Here is a 25,209-nt window from a genome sequence, read left to right as displayed (position 1 = left end):
CTTTTTTGAGAAAATCTTCCATCAAATTTCATGTCCAAACGGGCACTTTATGTCCGATATTAGTTTCGGAGCCTCAAATTAATATGAATTGAGCTGCATAATATATGGCTTATTACGAAGGAAAGTGTTTCCTATTAGAATTTTTGAATATTTCTGGGTTCTGACTCAAATTTTTGAATATTTCTGTGTTCTGACTCAAATTATGTACACATATAATAGAGTTAATAGGAAGGGGAGTATTGAAGTAATGGTAAAGTTATCTTTGTGTAACCTATATGTTACGAGTTCGAACCATAAAAGTAGTGGATAATATTTGTATTAGGATATGGTGTCTACATCACACCCCTTACGGTGCGGTCCTTGTTCAGGACTTACGTGAATACAAAATACTTCACACAACAAGCTGCCCTATATTATAATTGAGTTAATAGAGTCCTTATTGAGATATGCAAGGGCAGAACTAGAGTGTGAAGAATAGGTTCGGCTGAATCCGATAACTTTGGTCTAACGGAGAAATAGACAATATGGTCAGATAGGTCGGCATATATATGACAATAAAATAGGATTCTGTAGCTACTTCGTCCTCTTGCACTACCATGTGATTTGTTTCATGAAAACAGCCAACTTTAAGATTGGTTTTTTGGGGGATGGGGGGTTGGGGGGTGGGAAGGGGTGGGGGGGGGAGGATAAGAAAGGAGAATAGAAAAGAAGAATAAAGCAAAAAAAGGATAATATGTTTTCTCTCATTTTTATTCTAAGATAATTCAATCATGCACACCATTACCAATGACATGAAGACCATAATCCACAGTGTGTACCTATTCTTTCCGAATTTTTTTCTTCTACCAAGTTCATTTTGATAAACAAAATATAATTTCTCTCAATGTTTATCACCTTTTTATTTAAAAATAATAATTTTATTGATGAATTTATGTGAATACAATTTTATTTGACTAAATTTTTCGCTATGATTCAAGGGCTTAAGCAACATATTTCTCAAACATAGGATAATGCAGATTTTCTTGGAATGTACTTGATTTCCTTTAGATGCGGACCCATGCATGTACAATAGGGGTCACTCGACCCCATAATTTCGTCAAAAATTCTGAAATATAAATATACATATATTTAAAAATATTCATATATTTGCTTGAAATCCTTAAGATTAAAAGTCCAATAAGGGTATTGGTTGAGCACTTGATTTTGTGCTCCCGCCACCCTTAAATCCTGGGTCTGCCCCTGATCTCCATAAAAAGGAAGGACGTCTATATATTTTTGTGGCAATTTTGAGAAAGATAATATTTAACGTCTTTGATCAGTTTGTGAATACTCCATGAATTTATGGAATATCAAATACATTCATCACCTCAATTTAACCATTTTTTACTTTTTCTCACTCATTCACAGCTTCAGAGGAGGTGCTAAAAGAATGAAGAAAAATCAAAAAAGAAACAGACATATTACATAAAATAAACCAAACAAAATTAAAAGATTACTCCCTACGGTCCATAATAAGTAATTAGTTTGCTTTTGGCACACTTATTAAGAAAATCCTAAATTTTATACAAAAATATCTAGTTTGACTAAACTACCCTTAATTAAATATTTAATGTAAGGAGTAAGAAAACTTTTTAGGGATATGTACATAAGGATAATTTTGTAAAAGCAAATTAATTTTTTTCTTAATTATATAAATAAACACTTATTTTAGATCAAAATAAAAAAGTAATTGATCACTTATTGTGGACCGAACCGAGCATCATTTTTAAAACAGGAGAAAAAGGAGCAAAATAAAGTCCCTTCTCTCTCTATATATGTTAGGATTCCATTGTTTTCACATCTTTCCTTTTCCACCAAACACAATTTCTTCAGCTAAAAGCCTTTAATCCCATTATTACTCCTTCAATAAACAGTAAACCCCACAACCAAAAATACTCAATCATTACAATCTTGAATCATTAGACTGAGCCAAAAAAAAAGGTAGAAAAAAAAGGAGAAAATATGGAAGTAGGCAATAGAAGGAAGAGTACTTCATCAAGAAATAATGGTAGTGTTGTGGCCTCAGGTTCTGTTTGGGAAAACAGAATGAAACTTGATGAAGTAAAAGGTGGAATCAAAGTACTTATTAGTAACAATTCTGAAGAAACCCCAGATGAAAATGATGATAAAGATTGCACCTTTACTAGTGGAAACAACAATCAAGTGGATAAAAAGTTAGAAATGGGGCCAAAAAAATCAAATCTTGGTGTTGTTGGGGTTATGAGTGGGAAGAGAAAAACTTGGAAAGCTGAAAATTTTGAAGGAAACCCAATTCAGATTGCTAGTAAAAAAACTGATTTGAGCAAAAAATTGGATGAAAAGTGTCATGATTTGAGCAAAAAAATGGATGGAAAGTGTCAAGATTTGAGTAAAAAATTGGATGAAAAGTGTCAAGATTTGAGCAAAATCCCAATTCAGAGCAAGAAAAAGTCTGAGTCTTTTAATGGGAAAGCAAAGTTAGTATCAAGTAAGGAACTTGATGAGGAAAGCAAGAATCTTGATTCTAAAATCTTGAAAAAATCCAATCTTGAGGAGTCAAGTAAGAATATTGAAGGGTCAATTAAGGAAAATGAGAAGAAAGTATTAATTGGGATTAAGAAGACAAAATCTGAAGAAAATTGTGAAGAGAAATTCATCACAAGCAATGTGGTGAATTTGGCTTATGATGAGGAGGTTTCGTCCGCTATTTTGGACAGACAGGTTCGGAAGCTAAGGTCGAAGGATCTTGAAAATGAAGAGGAAGAAGAAGAATGGGATGAGGTATTAGAGGAAGAAATTGATGAGGAAATTGAAAAGAAAAGTGTTGATGTTAAGGAAATTAGAGTACAAGTACAGAAGCCTAAAAAGATTGTGGTTGAAGATAAGAAATTTCAGTATAGTAATAAAAGACAAATACCAATTTCTTCAATTAATAAGAAACAGCTCCCTCCTACTTCAATCCATGCCAAAATTCATCCAAGTCCAACAAGAACCAAATCAGGTAAACTGCATTTTCTTTTATGCTTTGTTTCATTTACTCTTTATTTTCAAAGTTTGATACTGAATTCAGTTTTCAATGTTGTTGCCTTTTCAGTTCCAGTTTCAGATGTAAATCCTAGAAAAAATGGCAAATTACAAAGCTTAGGTAAGTTCTATCTTTAGAACTCAATGTCATACTGCATTGGTCGATTTAGGGGGCACAACTTAGATTTTTAGTTTGCTGCCTCGGTTCAATTCCAACTCCAGCATTTGCTCAAATTTTTATTCGACAGTGGTGCCCCGCCACTTTCAAAATCCTGGGTCCGCCTCTATCTGCACCCAGTGTTTATACTAAACCAATTGATGCTAGACACATGTCGTTCATACGCATATAGTTAAGTAATGTGTGTATCTTACTTTAATTTTTAATTACTAAAGTTAAATTGTTTAGTTTGGTATAAACGCTAGGTCACTACGGTTAGTATTTACCTTGCAACAATTGGCTCTGATTTTCTCTTAAAACATTTCTGCAGTGGACTTAGTGATGTGGAGAAATATATCAAAATCTACATTAGTCTTTGGAATTGGAACCTTTGCTATTATTTCATCATCATATACTCAAGACTTCAATATCAGGTAAATTATTACCTTGCACCTTGAAAAAAAATCAGATTCTTATTCCTTAATCTTGAATCATTTTAATGAAAAGTATTCTTAACTATGGCTTTTTGCAGCTTCATTTCTGTGCTTTCCTATGTAGGTCTGGTGTATCTTGCTGCAATCTTTCTCTTTAGATCCCTCATTCGCAGGTAATTGTAAAAGGAATTTAATATATACTGTCAGTATAAGAATTTTTATACTATCCGTGCAATTTAATTCGGTTATATATCAGCTCAACCTGATGGTATAAAAAGTTACACTGTCAATGCACATAACTTAAACTCATCGTACCATATCTTGAGATTATCCAATAAAGCTTTGTCTAACATTTTATTTGATTTTATTTTATCTTTTGTTGGGTAAATAGGAGAGCCAATGATATTGGTGAATCAAGCGAGTATATAGTAGGGGAAGAAGAAGCAGTGTGGGCACTAAAGTTGGTACTTCCTTTTATAAATGAGTTTCTATTGAAAATCAGGGCCCTTTTTTCCGGTGATCCTGCAACTACAATGAAGGTAAAGAGAAGTTCAAACATTTCCATTGGATTTCATTATCTTCTTATAGTTTTTTAGATCTGAATTCAAATATTTACCAATCTTGTGAAAGTTGTGGAAATTTGACAAATTTTTGCCTCTGGCAGATGGCAGTTCTGCTGTTTCTTTTGGCTCGGTATGGCAGCTCCATAACCATTTGGAAACTGTCCAAATTGGGTGAGTTTTTCTATTAGTGTTGCATCTGCATTACTTAAAAATGACTTCTTTTGTCATTGTACTATACGGAATTGCTCAATTTTGCCATCATTTATACTTTTGGTCCGGGCTCTTATGATAGCAAATCGTCTTATATTTGTCCTTGCTATTAACGGAATTTTAACGTGAAATGGATGGACTCCACGTGGCCAATTCTTCACAAAAAAGTGAAAATTACCCCTCAACTTTTGAAGTTATCCTCATGTTGGAGCTCTATTAAAGGTCAAGACAAAAATGAGACATTTTCCTACCGGCGAGATTAATATTAAACCAAAAGTTTGACGCACGACAAAGTTGCTCAATTTTGAACTGTACAAAGGCAAGTTTGATCCTTTATCCTTCTTATTTCAGTAGAGAAAAAGGAAGTTACCAGAAAGGAAATGCAACTTTGAAGTTTTAGCTTCCTTTTAGTATTTCTTCCTAGAATAGGCAAGAATCTCATATTTTTGGTAGTACGAAGGGGGAATTGGCCCAAAAACTGGATGGGGGTCAAGACGCTGTCGGGCGCAGGCGGCTGACTCAAGTGGCCCCCGAACAGCGCGAAATGGTCACCTATTACACGGCTCACTAACTCTGCCTGGGGTGTGGGTACATATTATTCGTCGGCGGTCTGGTGTACCCCTACTATACAAACTCGCCTCCTGATTTTTCCCATTTTGTTTTATTTAAGTAATCTGAGATCAAATTAATTACCAATCAAATTTATTTAGTAATCTGATTGAAGCTTTTTAAATTATAGCCCAATATCAATCTACCAACAAAATGCCAAATTTGAAAAAAAGAAGGATTCTTTTCTGGAATTGACTCTACCACAATTTTATTTTTCTTTTTTTTAAATTTCCCTAACCATAGCTTGCTCACTATTGTTTATTTCCTGTTTTGCAGGTTTTTTTGGAGTTATGGTCATACCAAAAATTTGCTCTTCTTATTCCCCACAGTTAACCTCTTACGGTAAATACGAGTTAATCTCTCTTTCTTTCTTTTTTTATTTTTATTTACTTTTCCTTCATTTGTTTTAACTTCTTAAACATTCCATGTACTATGTTTTTATATCGTCAGTGCATATAACTTAAATTCCGTGTTTTGAAACTCATTGGTGATGCAAAATTTTATATGAAGGTACATTTTTGATAAGATACATTAGAGATGCTTGGGAATCATGTACTCACAAAAAAGCAGTTGGATTTGCAATCTTCACACTAGTTTGGAATTTCTCTTCAATCATTGCCAGAATATGGGCAGGTGACAAATATACATTCTAATTTTTACACACAAACGAAAAAAAAAAATCAAATTAAAATATATTTAAGTGAATGATGTTTTGGTAAACAATGAAAAACCTTATTGCGAAGGGTTACGTAGGGGAGCCTTGGCGTAACTGGTAAAGTTGTTGCCATGTGACCAGGAGGTCACGTGTTCGAGCTGAGGAAACATCCTCTTGCAGAAATGCAAGGTAAGACTGCGTACAATAGACCCTTGTGGTCCGCCCTTCCCCGGACCCCGCACATAGCGGGAGCTTAGTGCACCGGGCTGCCCTTTTTGATGAAAAACCTTATTACATATACTGATAAATTTACAATTTATTTGTGCAGTGTTCATGTTATATGTGGGATTTAGATACTATCAACAAAACTTGATGACAGAGGACATTACTATAAAAGCTGATGATTCTTGGCAAGGAAAAATTAGAGAACAGAGACAAGTTGGGAGAAAGTCCAGTTTAATGGAAACAAGAAAACAAAAGAAAGCATTTTAAGTTAATCAATAGTTAATATTATAAATAATAATATTTTTTATTAATACTCGAGAGATCATTAGCCCTTCCATTTACCTATCCTAAGCCGAGGGTCATCCGGAAACAGCCTCTCTGCCTTCTTGGAAGTAGAGGGTAATGTCTACGTACACACTACCCTCCCAGACCCCACTTGTGGGATGACACTGAATTTGTTGTTGTTGTTGTTGTTGTACGTGAGAGACCATTAACAAAGCTCGTTCATAGATCAGTGCAAAGCTATTAATCCAATCCGATCCAAGACGAACGTCTTCTTCATTTCGTCTCCCCCAATTTTTCAACCATTTTCTTTTGAGATTCTTTTATTCTTACTGTACATATAGTTGTTTGACTGAGAAACTGATGTTTTGGAGCATAGCCTCCATTGGCTAATAAAGTTTTATGCAATTAACATTTAAATGGAATATTGTTTTGATCTTTTAACTTGCTTTTAGTATGGTTGTAACCTAAGTTCTGCTTGGATTTTGTTAAAAATAGATTGAATGCAACAGTGAAGTTCAGCTTGGATTTACATACACACATATGTTACAGTGATTTCCACTGAGCTATTTATTGTTAATTATACATTTCCTGTCTATTTTAGAAATATCGAATGTATTGTTGTCATTTGACTTGTTGCCTTCAGTGACTGGTCGTATCAATAATGTAAGTTTCTTGTAAATTTTAGAGTAATTTAATATAAACTTTTTTTTTTCATTTTTTTTCTTAGAAATATTTTTGTTCTGTTTTCAGAAAGAAATATCAGACAACAGAACTAAACAACCAAAATTAGTCCCGAGTCCGTGCAGTAAAGAGAAGATGTTGATTTTGTGTGATTGGCCCGAAATTTCGTAGGTCCATAGGAAACGGCCTAGTGACGTCAATACTCATCGCTTCGCTATGATTACTGTTGCTTTTTTGCATTTTGAGTTCATTTTATGGCATTTCGAGGTTATGCAACATGGATTTATGATTATATCCATTTTTTCGTGTGTGTTAGTACTTATTGATTTTGCAGTATTTTTTTGATGACTCCATATTGGCCTGAAAATTGTAAATATCAGGGCCGATTGCCCAAATTCATGCAGATAGTGTGGACTATTATTATAGCACACGAAAATTTGGGAATCGTCCTCAATTCACATTTTATGGCCCTAAAACTCCAAAAAAAACGAGGAATGATCATGGTGGAACGATGACTCCATTAGGTCGTTTATTATGGCCCACAAAATTTTAGGAGATCCGGAGCCGGTTGCCAAATTCATAGCAGATGGTGTTGACTATAGCACACGAAAATTTGGGAATCGTCTTGAATTCCTGTTTTATGGCCCTAAAATGCCAATAAACAAGGAACGGTCATGGCGAAGCGATAAATATTGTTCGTTAGATCGTTTTTTATGGGCCTGCAAAACTTTTAGGAGATTCGGTGCCAGTCGCTCGGATTAGTGCGATGGCGTTGACTGTAGCATACGAAAATTTGGGAATCGTCTTCAATTCCTGTTTTATGGCCTTAAAAAGCCAATAAACTAGGAACAATCATGGCGAAGCGATGACTATTGTTCATTAGATTGTTTTGTATGGGCCGAACAACTTTAGGAGATTCGGGGTGTCGCTCAAATTCATGAATATGGGGAGGACTGTAGCAGTTCATGGGGAGGACTGTAGCACACGAAAATTCGGGAATCGTCTTGAATTCCTAATTTATGGCTCTAAAACACAAAAAATCGAGGAACGGTCATGGTGAAGCAATGACTATTGTTCATTACATCATTTTTGATGGGCCAGTAAAATTTTAGGCGATCCGAGTCTAGGCGCCCGTGCAGGAGGCGTGTGCTATGACACACGAAAATCTAGGAATAGCGCGGAATTCCAGTTTTATAGCCCAAAACATAAAAAAAAACAAGTAACGATCAGCGCGAGGCAGTGACTATTGTTCTTTAGGTCATTTTTGATGGGCCGACAAAATTGTAGGTGATTCGGGTTCGGGCGCCTGGGGCCATGCAGGAAGGCATGGGCTGTAGCACACAAAAATCTAGGAATCGAGCGAAATTTCAATTTTTATGGACCTAAAACACAAAAAAAATGAGTAATGGTCATGGCGAGGAGGTGACTATTGTTCCTTAGGTCGTTTTTAATGGGCCAGAAAATTTTTAGGGGATTCGGATCCGGTCGACCGAGCCCATGCAGGAGAACTGGCCTATATAGCACACGAAAATTTGGAAATCAGCAGAATTCTAGTTTTATGGCCCTAAAACGCCAAAAAACGAGTACCAGTTATGACGAGGCGGTGATTATTGTTCCTTAGGCCGTTTTTGATGGGCCGACAAAATTTTAGGCGATTCAGGTCCTGTTACACGGGCCCACACAGGAGGCGTGGGCTATAACTTACAAAATCTGGGATTCAGGTGGAATTCCAGTTTCTATGGCCCTAAAACGCCAAATTCGGGTTTTGTCGCCTGGGCACATGCATGAGGCATGGGCTATACCACACGAAAATCTGAGAATCAGGCAAAATTCTAATTTTATGGCCTTAATTTGCCAAAAAACGAGTTACGGTCATGGCGAGGCGGTGACAATTGTTCCTTGGCTCATTTTGATGGGCCGCCAAAATTTTAGGCGATCCGGGTCCTGGCGTCTGGGCCCATGCAGGAGACGTGGGCTATAGCATACAAAAATATGGGAATCAGGCGAAATTCTAGTTTTATGGACTTAATTTTCCAAAAATTGAGTTACAGTGGTGACAAGGCGGTGACTATTGTTTCTAAGGTCATTTTTGATGGGTCGCCAAAATTTTAGGCGATCCAGGTCCAGGCGCCCGGGCCCTGCTGGAGGCGTATGCTATAGCACACGAAAATCTGAGAATCGGGCGAAATACCAGTTTTATAACCCTAAAATGCCAAAAAACAAGTAACGATCATGGCAAGACAATGACTTTTGTACTTTTGGTCGTTTTTGATGGGCCAACAAAATTTTTGGCCAAAATTTGAAAATCGAACGGACTAATTTACGGCCCTAAAATGCCAAAAAAAAGTAATAATCATGGCGAGGCGGTGACTGTTATTCCTTATGTTGTTTTTGATGGGCCGTCAAAATTATAGGCGATCCGGATTTTGTCGCTCGGGCCCATGCATGAGGTATGAGCTATACCACACGAAAATCTGAAAATCGGGCAAAATTTTAGTTTTATGGCCTTAATTCGCCAAAAAATGGGTTACGGTCATGGCGAGGCGGTGACTATTGTTCTGTAGGTTATTTTGATGGGCGGCCAAAATTTTAGGCGATCCGGGTCCCGACGCCTGGGCACATGCAGGAGGCGTGGGCTATAGCACACGAAAATCAGAAAATCGGACGAAATTCTAGTTTTATGGCCCTAAAACGCGAAAAAACAAGTAACGATCGTGGTGAGGAGGTGACTAGTGTTCCTTAGGTCGTTTTTGATGGGCTGGCAAAATTTTAGGTGATCCGGGTCCGGTCTCCTGGGCCCATATAGGAGGCTGGGCTATAGCATATGAAAATGTGGGACTCGGGCGGAATTCTAGTTTTATGGCCCTAAAATGCCAAAAACAATTATAGGTCATGGCGAGGTGGTGACTATTGTTCCTTAGGTCGTTTTTATGTACCGAAAAATTTCTAGGCGATTAGGGTCCGGTGCGCGAGCCCATGTAGGAGGCGTGGGCTATAGTATACGAAAATTTTAAGATCAGGCGGAATTCCAGTTTTATGCCCTTAAAACACCAAAAAACAAGTAACGATCATGGCGAGGCGGTGACTGTTGTTCCTTAGGTCGTTTATATGAGACGACAAAATATTTAACGATACGAGTTCGGGTGCCCGGGGCCGTACAAGAGGTGTGGACTATAGCATACGAAAATCTGGGAATCGTGCGGAATTCTAATTTCAAGGCTCTAAAACGCCAAAAACGAGTAACGGTCATGGTGAGGTAGTGACTATTGTTCCTTAGGTCGTTTTTTGATGGACCGAAAAAAATTTAGGCGATCCAGGTCCGGTTGCCTGGGCCCATATATGAGGCGTGGGCTATAGCACATGAAAATTTGAGAATCAGGCGGAATTCTAGTTTTATGGCCATAAAACACCAAAAAACAACTATAGGTCATGGCGAGGCGGTGACTATTATTTCTTAGGTCGTTTTTGATGGGCCGAAAAAATTTAGGCGATCCGGATCGGGGTGCCCGGGCCCATTTAGGAGGCGTGGGCTATAGCACACGAAAATTTGGAAATTGGGCGAAATTCTAGTTTAATGTCCTTAAAACACAAAAAAATGAGTAACGATCACGTCGAGGCGGTGACTATTGTTCCTTAGGTCATTTATATGGGCCGACAAAAATTTTTGGCGATCCGAGTTCGAACGCCCGGTCCCGTGCAGGAGACTTGAGCTATATCACAGGAGAATTTGAAAATCGGACGGAATTCAAGTTTTATGGCCCTAAAATACCAATAAACGAATAACAGTCATGACGATATGGTGGCTATTGTTCCTTAGGTCGTTTTTGATGGGCCAACAAAATTTTAGGCGATTCGGGTCCAGGTGCTTAGGCCCATACAGCAGGCGCGGGCTATAGCATACGAAAATCTAGGAATTGGGCGAAATTCTAGTTTTATGGCCTTAAATGCCAAAAGATGAGTAACGTTCATAGCGAGGTGGTGACTATAGTTCCTTAGGTCGTTTTTGATGGGCCGGTAAAATTTAGGCGATCCGAGTTAACTCGCCTGGCTCATGCAGGAGGCGGGCGGAATTCTAGTTTTATAGCTTTAAAATGCCAAAAAACGAGTAATAGTCATGGTGAGGCGGCGACTATTTTTCCTAAGGTTATTTTTATGGGCTGGTAAAATTTTACGCGATCCAGGTCCGGCCGCTCGGGCCCATACATGAGGCGTGGACTATAACACACAAAAATCTGGGAATCAGACGTAATTCTAGTTTATGGCCCTAAAACGCCAAAAAATGAGTAACAGTCGTGGCGAGGCAGTGACTATTGTTTCTTAGGTCATTTTTTATGGGCCGCCAAAATTTTAGGCGATCCGGGTCAAGGCACTCGAGCCTGTACATGAGTCATGTGCTATAGCATACAAAAATTTGAGAATCGGGCCAAATTTCAGTTTTATAGCCCTAAAATGCCATAAATGAGTAACGGTCATGGCGATGTGGTAATTTTTGTTCCTTAGGTCAGTTTTGGTGCGCCGGAAAAACTTTAGGCGATCCGATTCCGGGCTCCCGGGGCCGTGCAGGAGGCGTGGACTATAGCACACGAAAATCTGGGAATCGGGAGGAATTCTAGTTTTATGGCCCTAAAATGCCAAAAAAACGAGTAATAGTCATGGCCGTCAAAATTATAGGCGACAAGTGTAAAATACAAAAACAAAATTGTTGCTCGCTAGTCAAAGATAGTATAGTTTAATTATCGTCTCTACATGGATTGAATTTAAACAATGTCCGAATAATCTTCAGTTGATTACTATCCAGCAAAATTAACACTTGATTTGATGACTATTACTACGAATAACTACTAAAAATTAAGCAATTAACAATTGATCACAAAAGAAAACGGTGAGCAACGAAGAAATATCAATGAGAGAAATAAGGGTAATTGACTAGATAAGTGCAAGATAACTGACTCGGGATCCACTTCTTGAGTTAATTCACTCTATACTACGATTGATTCTCATGAATTCAACCGATAATCAGATTACACTTGAAGTTAATGTTCCTCTTTTGATTAAATATTAATTTCGGTAATTAATCCAATTGAAGCATGGTTGCAACAATAAAATGATGGTTATGATCTAAAGGGTAACTTCTCATGAATATTTGCCTGTTTTCTTGTTCGATTAACAATTCAAGAGGCTCTTTCGATTACCTATTTGAATCATGAATTTAAACTAGAGCATAAGATGTAAAGAAATTCAATATAGAGCTCCTCTTTTGACTAAGTAAAATAAGGAATAGCTCCATCAATTAATTCTAACAATGATCAAGAATCGAATCCCTAATCAAGTTATCTAAAAACTGTATTTGTCAATACCCTAATGGAAATTACTCCAGCAATGGAGTAAGACATCTTGATAAGGTTCAAAAACAAAGACAACATCAATTCTAATGATTTGATACAAACTCCCGTATTACATCGATTGCAGGTTGAAATCTTGATGAATTCTTGAGTCTTCTTGTCTTGGTTGGTTCTCCAATCTTTTGTAGGTCAAAAGTCCTCTAAAAATCGTATTTTTGGTGTATTTATACCATATAGAAACAAGCTCGGACGGAACTACCCTTTCCTAGCCGAACTAGGAAATCACTCTGACAATTTTGCACACCCCGCGTTGCGCATCGTGCCGCGCGCTTGTAGGGAAATCCAGAGAGCTTGCCAAACGCCTGTCAGACCAAATTCGCACTGTCGCGCCGCGCCTCGGGACGCCCCATGCGGCGCGGTTGTCCATTTTTCTCAGAGTAAACTCTCTCATCCACTTTTTGACATCCACACTTGGTTCTCGACCCCCGAACGTGATCCCAGCTTAGTTTCTTGGGCTTCTACTCAGACTTCAAAGCTCCAACTTATGCGATTTAGCTCCAAATTACCTTAATAGCTCGGAATCGTTTCCTGCAAGGCATAAAACACATAATATATGTAATTCACTATCATTTGAGCTCAAACACACGTAAAATGCAGTAATTAGAGTGCAATACTACGGCGAAAACACGGGTTTCTAGCCTACCATCAACACCCCACACTTAGACAATTGCTCGTCCTCGAGCAATCAAACTACACTTCACATAGGGATGACCTTTTCATCAAACAACGTTCCTAACACATCATGCCAAGTATATTTAAAATAGACTAAGCACCCTATCATAACACCTGACCTCGAGACTCGACTCAAAAGCACCACGCGTTTTTCACAACCTGTTCATTTACTCTAACACATAGGTCAAAGACTTTACCTTACCTTCACAAGTCATGTGCCCTCACACAAACAATAGTGAGTAGTTCCACATACAATAAAATTCAATAACAAATAGGAACTCAAGATAGAAATAATTCAATCACTCTTAAAAATAAAATTCATGCGTCACAGAGAATGTACCATAAGCTTGCATGTAGTGTAATACTCTACAAATTGAGCTCATTCAGTCAAAAATCAAGTAGGACTTTATTTTGGTAGTAATGTAAGCTGCAGGACGGGTAGGCTACATATGGATATAGTGGCTACACCTCCCTGAGCACTTTAATACTTACAATTTCACAATTTAAACCCCACACTTGTGTTGGACCAAACCACAACCTTCACATCATATTAACACCAAGCACAACAACCGACATGCACAAAATATCACAAAAACCTCACACACACATTGGCACATAACTCACTTAGGATTGGATCTATCCCGACTCTCTAGTTAAAGCAGTTAAGCACAATCGAGATCAACAAATTAAGGCACTATACAAGAGTCTAGAACTGAGCCTAGGCGTCACGACTAAGGCACTCGCTACTCTCAAGGCATATGCAGTTAAGGAAAATTGCTTCAAATTAGCACTATGACTCAAGATTCTTTATTCCTCTAAAATAAAAACTAACTACATTCGGTTCAAGTAAAATCCTTGGAAAAGAACAGTGAAATAAAAGAAAAAAACCAAGGGATAATTACTACACTACCTAAGAAAGTAAAATAAAATAAAATAAAAGACATATTTTAGATTTTTAAAAAATTTTATTAATTTTTTTTGTATTTTTTCGTTCGACTTCAAATCCCTAAAGAAGCCAATCAACGAAATCCGTTGCCGGGAAGAGTCAAAACTAAATAATTAATTACTAACTATTACAGACCGATAGAATTCTGAGTTATGATTACATACCATATTGTCTAAGAAAGTAAGAAACAAATCAAACAAAACTAACTGGCAAATAGAAAACAAGTACAAATACAACTAAATAGGAGCACCTCATCCCACACTTAAGAGATTGCATTGTCTCCAATGCAAAACAGTAAAACAAGAGTGAAAAGGTAACTCCCTGAGGCCCGTTGCCTACTCCTCATCAACACCCTCAAAGGGCAAGTACTCTTCATCGAGGGAATAGAGTTTGCATCCTCATCCGGTGCCATCAGTGCTCCATCGGCCAAGCCCAACCATTGCTGAGTGACCGTGGAGAGGGGATGGTCCTCCTGCAGCTCTGCCAAGTCAACCTCCCCCCGAGCAGCGCGAAGGCGCATATCAGCAAACAATAGCTGCAGTGTCTCCTTAACACGAATAAATCTATGATCTAAAATAAATAACAGCCGGGGGGTCCTTCACAACTGTGACATCAAAAGGCATAAGAGGCTAAGAACCGGAATCGTCCGATCGTAATGGTACTCCTCCTCTACATGGTGCATTCGCAGAAGCCGCGTGATCATGCTTGAGAAATATAGGCGGCGGGCCTCATGTTGTCGTACCCGAGACATGTGCTCAAGCATAATCTTACCTAGATCAAACTTTATCCAATTCAAGATAGCATAAATGAGACACACCTTCAATCGGGAGACGTCAGTGTCGTTCTAGGTAGGCATGATCTTTGCATTAATCAACCAGAGAATGACTCTAGCGGGACGCTGGAAATTGCACTTCTTCATTTCTTTGTGGAACTCATTAGCATCTCGCGTCCATATGAAAAGATACCCCGCGCCACGCAGCTGGCATCTAATATCAGGATAGGGGGGCCAACGCAGCAACCTCAGGAACAACTTATGCGAGTGCTCCGTGAACCCCATGATTTGATTTATTACCCGGAAAGAAAAGGGAATCATCTTTCCTCTCACCTCCACTTCATACACCGCATCTAAACTGGCCTCAGGTTGCCAGTTAGCATAGAATTCCTTGACCATGTTCACGTTTGCCGACTCACCGGGATGGAACAAGCTTTCAAAACCCAGGTATCTGATATTGTTGTAAATCCCCGAGTACTACCTGGCTAGCTTACCATCATAATACCAACTTCCGGGTCGGGACTTACTACCGAAACAAAGGTCCGATAGCACATCCTAGCATGAGCTGGCACAACCCGAATGCATACTTGCAACCTGGTACTACATCCGCATCTGGATCAATGCGATCCTCTTCCTCCTCCAATGGGGCGAGGGGAGGTGCTCTCCTACCTCCTCGACGGCTACTAGAGGCAACCTCTGAGGAACCTGTGTTAGAACGCTTGCTAGGGAGGCTAGACATTGTACCTGCACAAGACGAACAACATTAGCCACAACACTTAAAACAAAAATAAGACCAAATGGGGCAACCACCCGACACTTATGTTATTGGCAAGTTCACAAGTACAATGTATATCGGGGGCTCAGACTACCCCATTGAAAGCACGCCACGCGTATTCAACAACCCACCCAACCACCAACATAACATTACAACAACATAACCACAGACTACACTAGTGTAAAAGACAAAATTAAGAAGCTAAACTAGTAACTAAGAAACGAAGAATAAGAAGTTAGTCTAATTTACCACTAACAAAATAAAGTTACAATACAAAACTACACAAGCACCTAGCATGAATCAAACATCTCAATTAGCACCAAGCAACACATTAGCATAGGGGTGGTCAATCGATTAGCACTCGGGGCTAACACGTTAAAGTTTCACAACATAAGAACATGACCTTCAACCCCACACTTATCATCAAGCATCACATTATCTCATAATAAATATCCTCTGATTAAGCACCACTTCACCTTCTATGTCATTGAGGCATTTTATCAAACACATTGTATTCATCAAGTTCAACTCATATAGTAGCAATAGCACAAAGTGCTCCAATTTTAATATAAAACCCATGAATTTTCGGCCCTAGAAAACACCCACCATAGTTCACCACACAATTCTTCCAACACCATAAAAAAAATACCAAAAATCACCGACAATCATAACAACAATGAAAACCCCACAAGTTTATACACAAACTTCGGCCAAAATAGAAGAAAAATAGCTAAAAGATTAGCAAAATATAAACTACCTAGGGTTAGAAGAATTAAACTAAAGTTAACTAAAATCTACGATTAACTAATAAAAGAAAGAGAAGAAGAACTTAACTTGATGAGTGGTGAAGGTGGAGAGTTGGAGTGGAAGAAATTTGAAGAAGAAGAAAAATAGAGGATTTGGGGGTGAGTTAAAGATGAGAGATGAGAGAGAGAGAATGAGAGATATGGGAGAAAAGGGAAAAAAGACGGGTGGGGTTTAGAGTAAAAAGAACCGTCTTTTTTTTTTTCTTCAAATTTTTCATTTTTTTTTCAAAAATGGCCAAGAATTACACTATCGCGTCGCTGGGTGCGGCGCCCTATGCGTCGCGACAGTGGAGAAATTTAGAGAGTCTTTCTTGTCACAGTTGACCCTTTGGCCTAGAGCGGCGCCCCATGCGGCGCGCTAGGCCAATTTTCTCAGAGTTCCCATTTTTCCAGGTTTTAACCTATGAGTTTCGTCCCAAGTCTATTATGTACTTATTTTGTGTCCAATTCATGCTCATACCTGTTCAATCAATTATCAAAACTCCTAAACTCTAATAATCCTACACTACAATTATCTAACTATTCTACAAAAGCAAGAAAACGGGTTAGAAGTAGTTCTGAGTTATAGTCATTGCCTTGACTCCATCACTTAGGCTCATTTGATCACGATGCTAGAGGATTGCTTGTCAAATCCTCAAACAAGGTACGGTTTCAACCTATGCCCAATCACCTTAAAGCTTTCATTCCCTTCTTCATCCTGTAGCGTCATACACATACGGACCTATCTATCTTGACTTGAATTTTTCGAGGAACAACCTAAGTCTACTATTGTATAGTAAGACTCTGTACCATTCATGAAACTCCTTTGGCTTAATCAGAAAATCATGTCGCCTTTTTGCCTTTTCCTTGAAAATTCACGCATTTTCATATGCGTCCAGTCTAAACTCCTCCAATTCGTCCATCTGATCCAATCTGTGTTCACCTGCAAGACTAAGATCAAGATTAAGCATCTTAATTGCCCAATAAGTTTTATGTTCTATCTCAACAGGTAGATGACATGATTTTTCATACACTAGTTTGAATAGTGAAGTCCCTATGGTTGTTTTGAATGCAGCTCTGTAAGCCCATAGAGCTTCATCCAACTTTATAGACCAATCCTTACGAGAAGCACTAACCGTCTTTTCAAGAATTCGTTTAAATTCACGGTTTGCTACTTCAATTTGCTCACTAGTTTGGGCATGGTACGGGGTTCCTGTTTTGTGTGTGACCCTATACTTAGACATCATTGAACTGCTTATTCACACCCATTGTTACTGAGAATCACTCGAGGTGTCCCAAAGCGGGTAAAGATGTTCTTCCGTAAGTACTCATACACCACCCAAACATCATTGGTCCTAGTAGGGATTGCTTCGACCCATTTAGAGACGTAGTCAATGGCTACTAGGATATACTCATAAGAATTAGAAGATGGGAACGGACCCACGAAGCCAATGCCCCAAACGTCAAAAATTTCACATACCAAAATGGAGTTTAGTGGCATCTCATCCCTCTTGCTAATGTTACCTGCCCTTTGACACTTGTTACATGCAGCTACATGTGCCCGTGCGTCTTTTTACAAAGTAGGCCAATAGATATAGAATTTTATGACCTTTGCTACAGTGCGATTTCTACCATAATATCCTCCAGCTGCTCCATCATGGCAATGGCAAAGAATGCTTGCCATCTCTCCTTCAGACACACACCTTCGAATCACACCATCTGCACACAATTTAAACAAGAAAGGGTCATTTGAAAAATAACTTTTTACCTCACCTAGAAGCTTCTTTCTTTGATCACGAGAGAGGTCATGAGGCAACCATCCACTAGCCAAAAAGTTGGCTACATCAGCATACGAAGGCGGCCTTTCGGAGACTGCAGCAATGGAGAAAATCTTCTCATCGGGGAACTCTTCCCTTACTTCAACTGTTTCGATCGGAGGTCTCTCAAGTCGAGATAGATGATCAACAACTTGATTTTCTGTGCCCTTCCTATCTTTGATCTCCAAGTCAAACTCTTGGAGCAACAACATCCATTGCATCAGACGTGGCTTGGACCCCTTCTTACTCAACAAGTATTTAAGGCTGAGTGATCAATGTGTACAATCACTTTACTCCCCACCAAGTATGATCTAAACTTGTCAAAAGCAAAAACCAAAGCAAATAACTCTTACTCAATAGTGGCATAGTTTACTTGAGCATCATTCATCATCCTGCTTGCATAGTAGATAGGCCTAAACATCTTATCTTTTCTTTGCCCCAGAACTGTTCCCACAACTACATCACTAGCATCACATATTATCTCAAATGGCTGGATCCAATCAGGGGTCACCATAGTAGGAGCACTCATAAGCTTTTCGTTTATCAATTCGAATGCTCTTAAGCACTCCACAGTGAAAACAAACTTGACATCTTAGGCTAGAAATGCAGTCAACGACTTGGTAATGTAGGGGAAGTTTTTGATGAATCTCCTATAGAACCTAGTATGTCTGAAGAAACTCCTTATGCTCTTCACAAAAGTCGGTGGAGGGAGCCTAGCAATTACATCAACCTTAGCTCTATCAACTTCAATTCCATGTGCAGTCACTTTGTGGCGCAGGACAATTCCCTCTTTCACCATGAAGTGGCACTTCTCCCAGTTAAGAACCAAGTGGGTGGCTTCACAATATTCAAGCACGAGCTCCAAATTCTTCAAGCAATCCTCAAAGTCATCACTAAAGAGGGTGAAATCATCCATGAATACTTCTAGACACTTCCCGTTTAAATCGGAGAATATAGACATCATGCATTTCTAAAAAGTGGCGGGTGCATTACACAACCCAAAAAGCATCCTCTTGTAAGCAAAAATACCTGACGGGCAAGTGAATGTGGTCTTCTCAATATTTTCTGGGGCAATGGGTATCTGATTGTAGCCTGAGTATCCATCCAAGAAGCAGTAACATCCATGTATTGGTAAAAAATAGACTTCACACGTGTAATATTTCTGATGACAAGGCAATCTATGTGGAGCAATAGAAACATGACAGCTGGTCACAAATTTACAAAGAGGTACGAAACAAAGAGGAACGGAACAGATCCATGAGACAATTAGATGCGGGAACCTCAGTCTAATTGAGGAGTTGAAGAGACACGGTCAGAATGAACCGAGGCAAAATAAAGGGCAGATTCAACGATCTTCAATCAATGAGCCAAACGTTACATAATCTTCACGCAACAGTTACGATTACCTATTGTAACGTTACATTAATGATGTTATTATTCATTAATGCTCAATCATTAAGAAGAGTAGGCATTATATTAAGAAATTCCCTATAAAAGGGAAGAAAATATCACTTGTAGAGACACGTTCGAACCACTACTGAAATACACTTACTTCTACGCATTCTTATTGCTTTCTTATTACAAGTCTAATTATTTCTATCTAATTTTCTTGATTATCAGTAACCCGAGTTCTTCTAAAATATTAGCTTTGACCGAAATTCCTATTTTTTGGTTAAACAAATTGGTTTCGTTACCGGGAATCTGATAATCTATTACTTTCTAAATCGACTTTTTCGTCAAATCAATCATGTCGAATGTCAATGACAACAATCAAGGAGACCATCAACACCAGGTGAATCAGCAAGGCGATGAAACTCTGGTCCCTTCCCCACGAAATTCTCCTCGACAATCTCGAGAAAGAACTCCTGATGGATCTCGGCCAAATGTGAATGATCAGTTTGAAAATGATGAGGCTATTAATGAAGCTTTGAAAAAGTTAATCGCTCAACAGGTCAGCAATGCTCTTGAGGCCTTCACTAACCAACTGCCAGTTGTGCCGCCAACATCAACTCCAAACAAAACACCTTAGAAAATCCTCGCTCAGGACTTGTTAACTCGGGCAGTGGAGGAACTCCTGGCGAATCTCGTGATGGAGGGTCAGGTAATCCAGTTAATTCATATTTACAAAATTTAGTACTAACTTTGCAGAAACAGCTTAAGGAGCATAGCGACCGCATAGAGCAAATACCTGGAGTGCCGCCTGTAATCAAGGGAATAGATATGGACAAATACTCACAACAACCTTGGAAGCCAAGTGTTGCTCCTCTACCAATTCCGAAGAAATTCAAGATGCCTGATATTCTGAAATATGATGGAACAACTGATTTACGGGATCACGTAACTGCATTCACAACCGGTATAAAAGGCAACGACTTGACCAAGCAAGAAATTGAATCAGTATTGGTCAAAAAATTCGGAGAAACACTCACGAAGGGATCATTAACATGGTATTCTCTTTTACCCGAATATTCTATAGATTCTTTTGCTGAACTTGCAGATTCATTCATCAAAGCACACTCGGGAGCTCAAAAAGTTGAGAAAAGAATGGAGGACATTTTCAAAATAAAGCAAGGAGACATGGAGCTGCTCAGGGAATTCGTAGACAGATTCCAGCGTGAGAGGATGATGTTGCCACGTGTACCAGATAACTGGGCAGCTATGGCATTTGCCAGCAATCTAAATGAAAAAATTTCGGAAGCCACGAGGAGACTCAAGGAAAGTTTACGAGAATTTCCAGCAACAACTTGGAATGATGTTTATAACAGATACAACACGAAGCTGCGGATAGAAGAAGATACTATCATTCAATCTCGAAGGGATGAAAGGGTAAGTTCAAGGCGAGCTGAAACTGAAAAAAGGTCCGGAAAAAACAGGTACAAGCCTTACATGGGACCAGCAGGAAGAAACTCACGTTCAAGATAGGAAAACCCAAGGTACGATCATAGATCAAGAGATAGAGAGTCAGGTTCATCATCAAGGTTCGGAAAAGAACGAAACATGCGAGAGACGCGAGATGATGACAAAAGCTCGAAGGCAAAGATTGGCGGTTACAATTTTAATGTTAGCACATCTGAGTTGGTGGCTGTTTAAGGAGCATGGGAGACAGGGTACGCTGGCCAAAAGAAATGAGATCAAACCCGAACAGGCGAAATCCTGATTTTTGGTGCGAGTTTCACAACGATCACGGTCATAAAATGGCGGATTGCAGGTTGTTACAAGGTGAAGTAGAACATTTATTAAAACAAGGGTATTTAACTGAATTGTTTAGTGAAAAAGGAAAGCAAGCATATATGAAGAATACGCAGCAGCCACGAAAGCCTCCTTCACCAAAAAGGACGGTTAATGTCATAAGTGGAGGAGAAGAGATTAGTGGCGTAACATTCTTGGCAGCAAAGAAAGTGTCAAAAATTACAATTACCCACGGGAAGCGAGTTCGACAGGTTTTGGAAGAAGATAGTATCGCATTTGCTGATGCAGATGCAGATGGCATGCTAACCCCGCATAATGATGCACTGGTAATATCTTTACTTGTACAGGACACTAATGTAAAACGAGTTTTGATTGACCCAGGTAGTTCGGTGAATATCATTCTGTTGAGAGTGGTGAATGAGATGCAAGCTAATGATAAGCTGATACCCAAGGTGTCCTGACCTGGATTTCCCACCATTGGGAGTCGTGATGGCGCCTACTAGTGGGAGCTAGGCAAGCCAACTCTTACTTAAAACATTTAGCAATAATAATATGATTACAGCAGAATAAATTAATTTAGCGGAAGACTTAGTAAATGTTACTAGATGCGATACAGAAATCCAAACATAATTCACTACCCAAGAACTGGTGTCACAATACTCACGAACTTCTAAGAATACTAAACACAACTGTTTGAAAGAAATATAAAACTGTTTGTCTCGAATACATGAGATAACAAAATGAAAATAAAGATAGAGGAGACGTCGGGTCCTGCGGACGCCTGCAAGGCTACCTCGGTGTCTCGATGGTCGGAATGCGAACACTCACACTACTACTGCTGATGCTGTCCGAAACCTGTATCTGCGCAAAAAGAGCGCAGAGGGTAGAATCAGCACAACCGACCCCATGTGCTGGTAAGTGCCTGGCCTAACCCCGGCGAAGTAGTGACGAGGCTAGACAGGACTACCAAATCAACCTATGCAGTTCAATATATATATATATATATATATATATATATATATATATATATATATATATATATATATATGCAATGAAAGGAAAGAAATACCGAAACTAAACAGTTAAAAGGGGAGGGAAACATGCTATGGGGAGAGTACAATTTGGATATAAAAGTCATCAGCGTAATTAAGAAACATGGTACAACAATAATTATCAAAGGAATAAGAAATTCAATAGTTGCACGGCATCACCCTTCGTGCTTTTACTCTCAATCTCACCCAAAGCAATCAAATAAAATGCACGGCATCACCCTTCGTGCTTTCCCTCACGTAGCTCTCATCTCATGGCACGGAATGACCCTTCGTGCAAATATAATCAAATCAGAGCACGGAATGTACCTTCGTGCATAAATAGTCAAAACATAGCACGGAATGACCCTTCGTGCAAATATAATCAAGAATAGCACGGAATGACCCTTCGTGCAATTTCACTCTTCCTCACCCAAATAACAGTCACAACCAAACGGGCAAGAGGAATAAACAAGTAATATGAACTATCCCGGCAAGGGAATAACACAAATAACAACCAAGTCCCGGCAAGGGAACAATAACAATATCTTTCACAACCCGGCAAGGGCAATACTCACTGTAATCAAACCATCCCGGCAAGGGATTAATCACAACTCTTTTCAATACGTTCATCTCTTACTCAATGGTATTTATCACTCGAGCCAATGCTCCAAAATATTAATATTTCACAACTTATCCTCAAACTCTTCACATTTGCAGAAAAACATGTTGTAGCTTAGAAGAGTTCCAAATTATCTCAAAAACAAGTACAAACAAAGACCCACGGTCATGCTAGACTCCGGTGTATAGACACTCGTCACCACGCCTATACACCGTACTCGATCAATTAGCAAATAGCATTAATGATACTCTAATCCTATTCCCTCAAGCCAAAGTTAGATCAAACACTTACCTCGGTCCGAAAATAGCAATCAAGCCTCTAACACCGCCTTTCCTCTAGAATTCGACTCCGAAACAATGATATCTATTCATAATTAATTCAATAATATCAAATGAGGCTCAACAACATAATCCCATAGCCTAGAAATGAATTTCCTACCATTCTTCCAAAAATAGCAAAATCCGACACCGGGCCCACATGGTCCAAACTCGAGGCTCGGACCAAATTCCAATCACCCATAACCCCACGAGTTCAAATATATAATTTGTTTCAAGATCCGACCCCAAATTGAGGTTGAATCGCCCAAAATTTTCAAAAACCTAACTCTACCCAAAAGCCCTAATTTCTACCTTGATTTCATGTTTTTAGGCCTAGAATTTAGTGATTAGATGATAAAATAATGAGGAAACGATGTTAGGATTACTTACCCAACGAGTTGTGGAGGAAAGGGAACTTGAATTTCGTCTATGGAGGATTTGAGAGAGAGGTTCGTGTGAAGAAGATGGCAAAATCCCGTAATGGCTACTGTTTTAGGCTTTTAAAATAACTGGGCAAAATTGTTCATCGCGTTCGCGATACCCCGGTCGCGTTCGCGATGAAGGAAAATGGGCAGGCATTGCGTTCGCGTGAAGGGGAAGGCGAACGCATAGAAGGAAATGCTGGGGGGGTCCAGGTTTGTTCTATGCGAACGCGTAAAAGGCCTCGCGAACGCGATGGAGGGAGCAGCAAGTCTATGCGTTCGCGAACATCTGACTGCGAACGCGAAGAGGAAGTCTCTGGGGTCCTGAACTTGACTTACGCGATCGCGCTTATGGAGATGCGAACGCGTAGAAGGGGAACACCATGAGCAGTGCGAACGCGAGCCTAAGGCCGCGATCGCGAAGAAGAAAAGGCCTGAGCAAAAATTGCAGAAAATCTGCTAACTTTCCTAAGTGTAAAACACCCCGAACCACCTCCGAAACACTCCCGAGCCCTCGGGGCTCCCAACCAGACACACACACTAACTCAATATCATCCTACGAACTTGCTCGAGCGATCAAATCGCGAAAATAACATCAAAATCAAAGAATCAAACCTCAAAACTCACGATTTTCATTTCAAAGTTCAAAAACTTCCAACTTTAGCTATTTAGGTCCGAAACACGTCAAACGACGTCCGATTCCAAATTGCACAGGAAGCGCTTAACGCATATTTAAGACCTGTACTGGGCGCGGAACCAAAATACGAGCCCGATACCTATATTTTCTAACTCATTTTCATTTCCATTTTTCCTTATTAATTTTCAGAAAACAATTTATCAGAAAAATTCTTTTACCGGGGTTCTGGACCTCGGATTTCGACTCTAGGCACATGCCCGAGTCACATATTTTTCTACGGACCTCCCGGGACCGTCACATCACGAGTCCGGGTCCGTTTACCCAAAATATTGACCAAAGTAAACTATATCAATATTAATATCATATTTCACCAAATTTTTCACAGAATTCATATATTTTAACATAAAAATTTTCCGGCCTCGCGCCCGGAGTGCGTACGCAAATCGAGACAACCAAAAGTGAGGTTTCCAAGGCCTCGGAAGCACAGAACGAATGAGGAAACAGGTGATGACCCTTTGAACCTTGTCCGGGTTTGACAACTCAAGCGTCGTGACAAAAGGCGAGATAATACTCACCACATTCACAGAAGGAGTAGTCAAAGACACCAAATTTCAAGTAGTAGAAATGGATATGGCTTACAATATGATTCTCGGTAGACCATGGATTCATAAGATGGATGTTGTTCCATCCACTTTGCATCAAGTTATCAAATTCCCTTCACAATGGGGAATACAGAAAATACGTAGTGACCAGCAAGCGTCTCGAAGCATTAATTCCGTAGTAGATGCAAGCGCAAAAAGCGAAGACAAATAGCAATCACAGAACCAAGTTGAGGATGCTGCAACGCAAACCTCAACTAAGCATGAGCGAACAGATGTAGACTCGAGGCCTGACACCATCCAAGAACCAGAAGAAAATGAAAACATCAAAACAACGATCGAGGAATTAGAAGCTGTAGTATTAT

At 39.3% G+C, this 25,209-nt stretch overlaps 1 protein-coding gene across 3 annotated transcripts; it reads left to right on the top strand.

The window, feature by feature from the left end:
* Positions 1-1,788: 1,788 nt before the first annotated feature.
* Positions 1,789-6,621, top strand: LOC109220103 (reticulon-like protein B21). 3 transcript variants are annotated; one of them, XR_002067035.1, is made up of 10 exons: positions 1,789-3,019; positions 3,113-3,163; positions 3,531-3,633; positions 3,732-3,806; positions 4,025-4,172; positions 4,298-4,367; positions 5,292-5,357; positions 5,526-5,648; positions 5,759-5,859; positions 5,999-6,086. XR_002067035.1 is itself a non-coding variant. In XM_019384566.1 (9 exons), the coding sequence occupies exons 1-9, from the start codon at positions 2,002-2,004 to the stop codon at positions 6,160-6,162; spliced, it is 1,818 nt and encodes a 605-aa protein (XP_019240111.1). In that variant the 5' UTR covers positions 1,789-2,001; the 3' UTR covers positions 6,163-6,621. The 3 variants fall into 3 exon arrangements, 2 of the variants coding, with proteins under 2 accessions (XP_019240111.1, XP_019240112.1); XM_019384566.1 differs by lacking the exon at positions 5,759-5,859 and having other exon boundaries at positions 5,999-6,621; XM_019384567.1 differs by lacking the exons at positions 5,759-5,859; positions 5,999-6,086 and having other exon boundaries at positions 4,298-4,369; positions 5,293-5,357; positions 5,526-5,638.
* Positions 6,622-25,209: the final 18,588 nt, after the last annotated feature.

Source organism: Nicotiana attenuata, unplaced genomic scaffold (genome assembly GCF_001879085.1).
Source record: "Nicotiana attenuata strain UT unplaced genomic scaffold, NIATTr2, whole genome shotgun sequence".
NCBI classification, from domain to species: Eukaryota; Viridiplantae; Streptophyta; class Magnoliopsida; order Solanales; family Solanaceae; genus Nicotiana; species Nicotiana attenuata.
This window is presented reverse-complemented; position numbering and strand designations above follow the sequence as displayed.

Excerpts from the sequence above, each read along its gene's own strand:
- LOC109220103 (XM_019384566.1), top strand. The coding sequence starts at position 2,002 with ATGGAAGTAGGCAATAGAAGGAAGAGTACTTCATCAAGAAATAATGGT. Across the intron at positions 3,164-3,530 it reads TGGCAAATTACAAAGCTTAG|TGGACTTAGTGATGTGGAGA; the intron begins GTAAGTTCTATC and ends ACATTTCTGCAG. Across the intron at positions 5,649-5,998 it reads CATTGCCAGAATATGGGCAG|TGTTCATGTTATATGTGGGA; the intron begins GTGACAAATATA and ends TTATTTGTGCAG.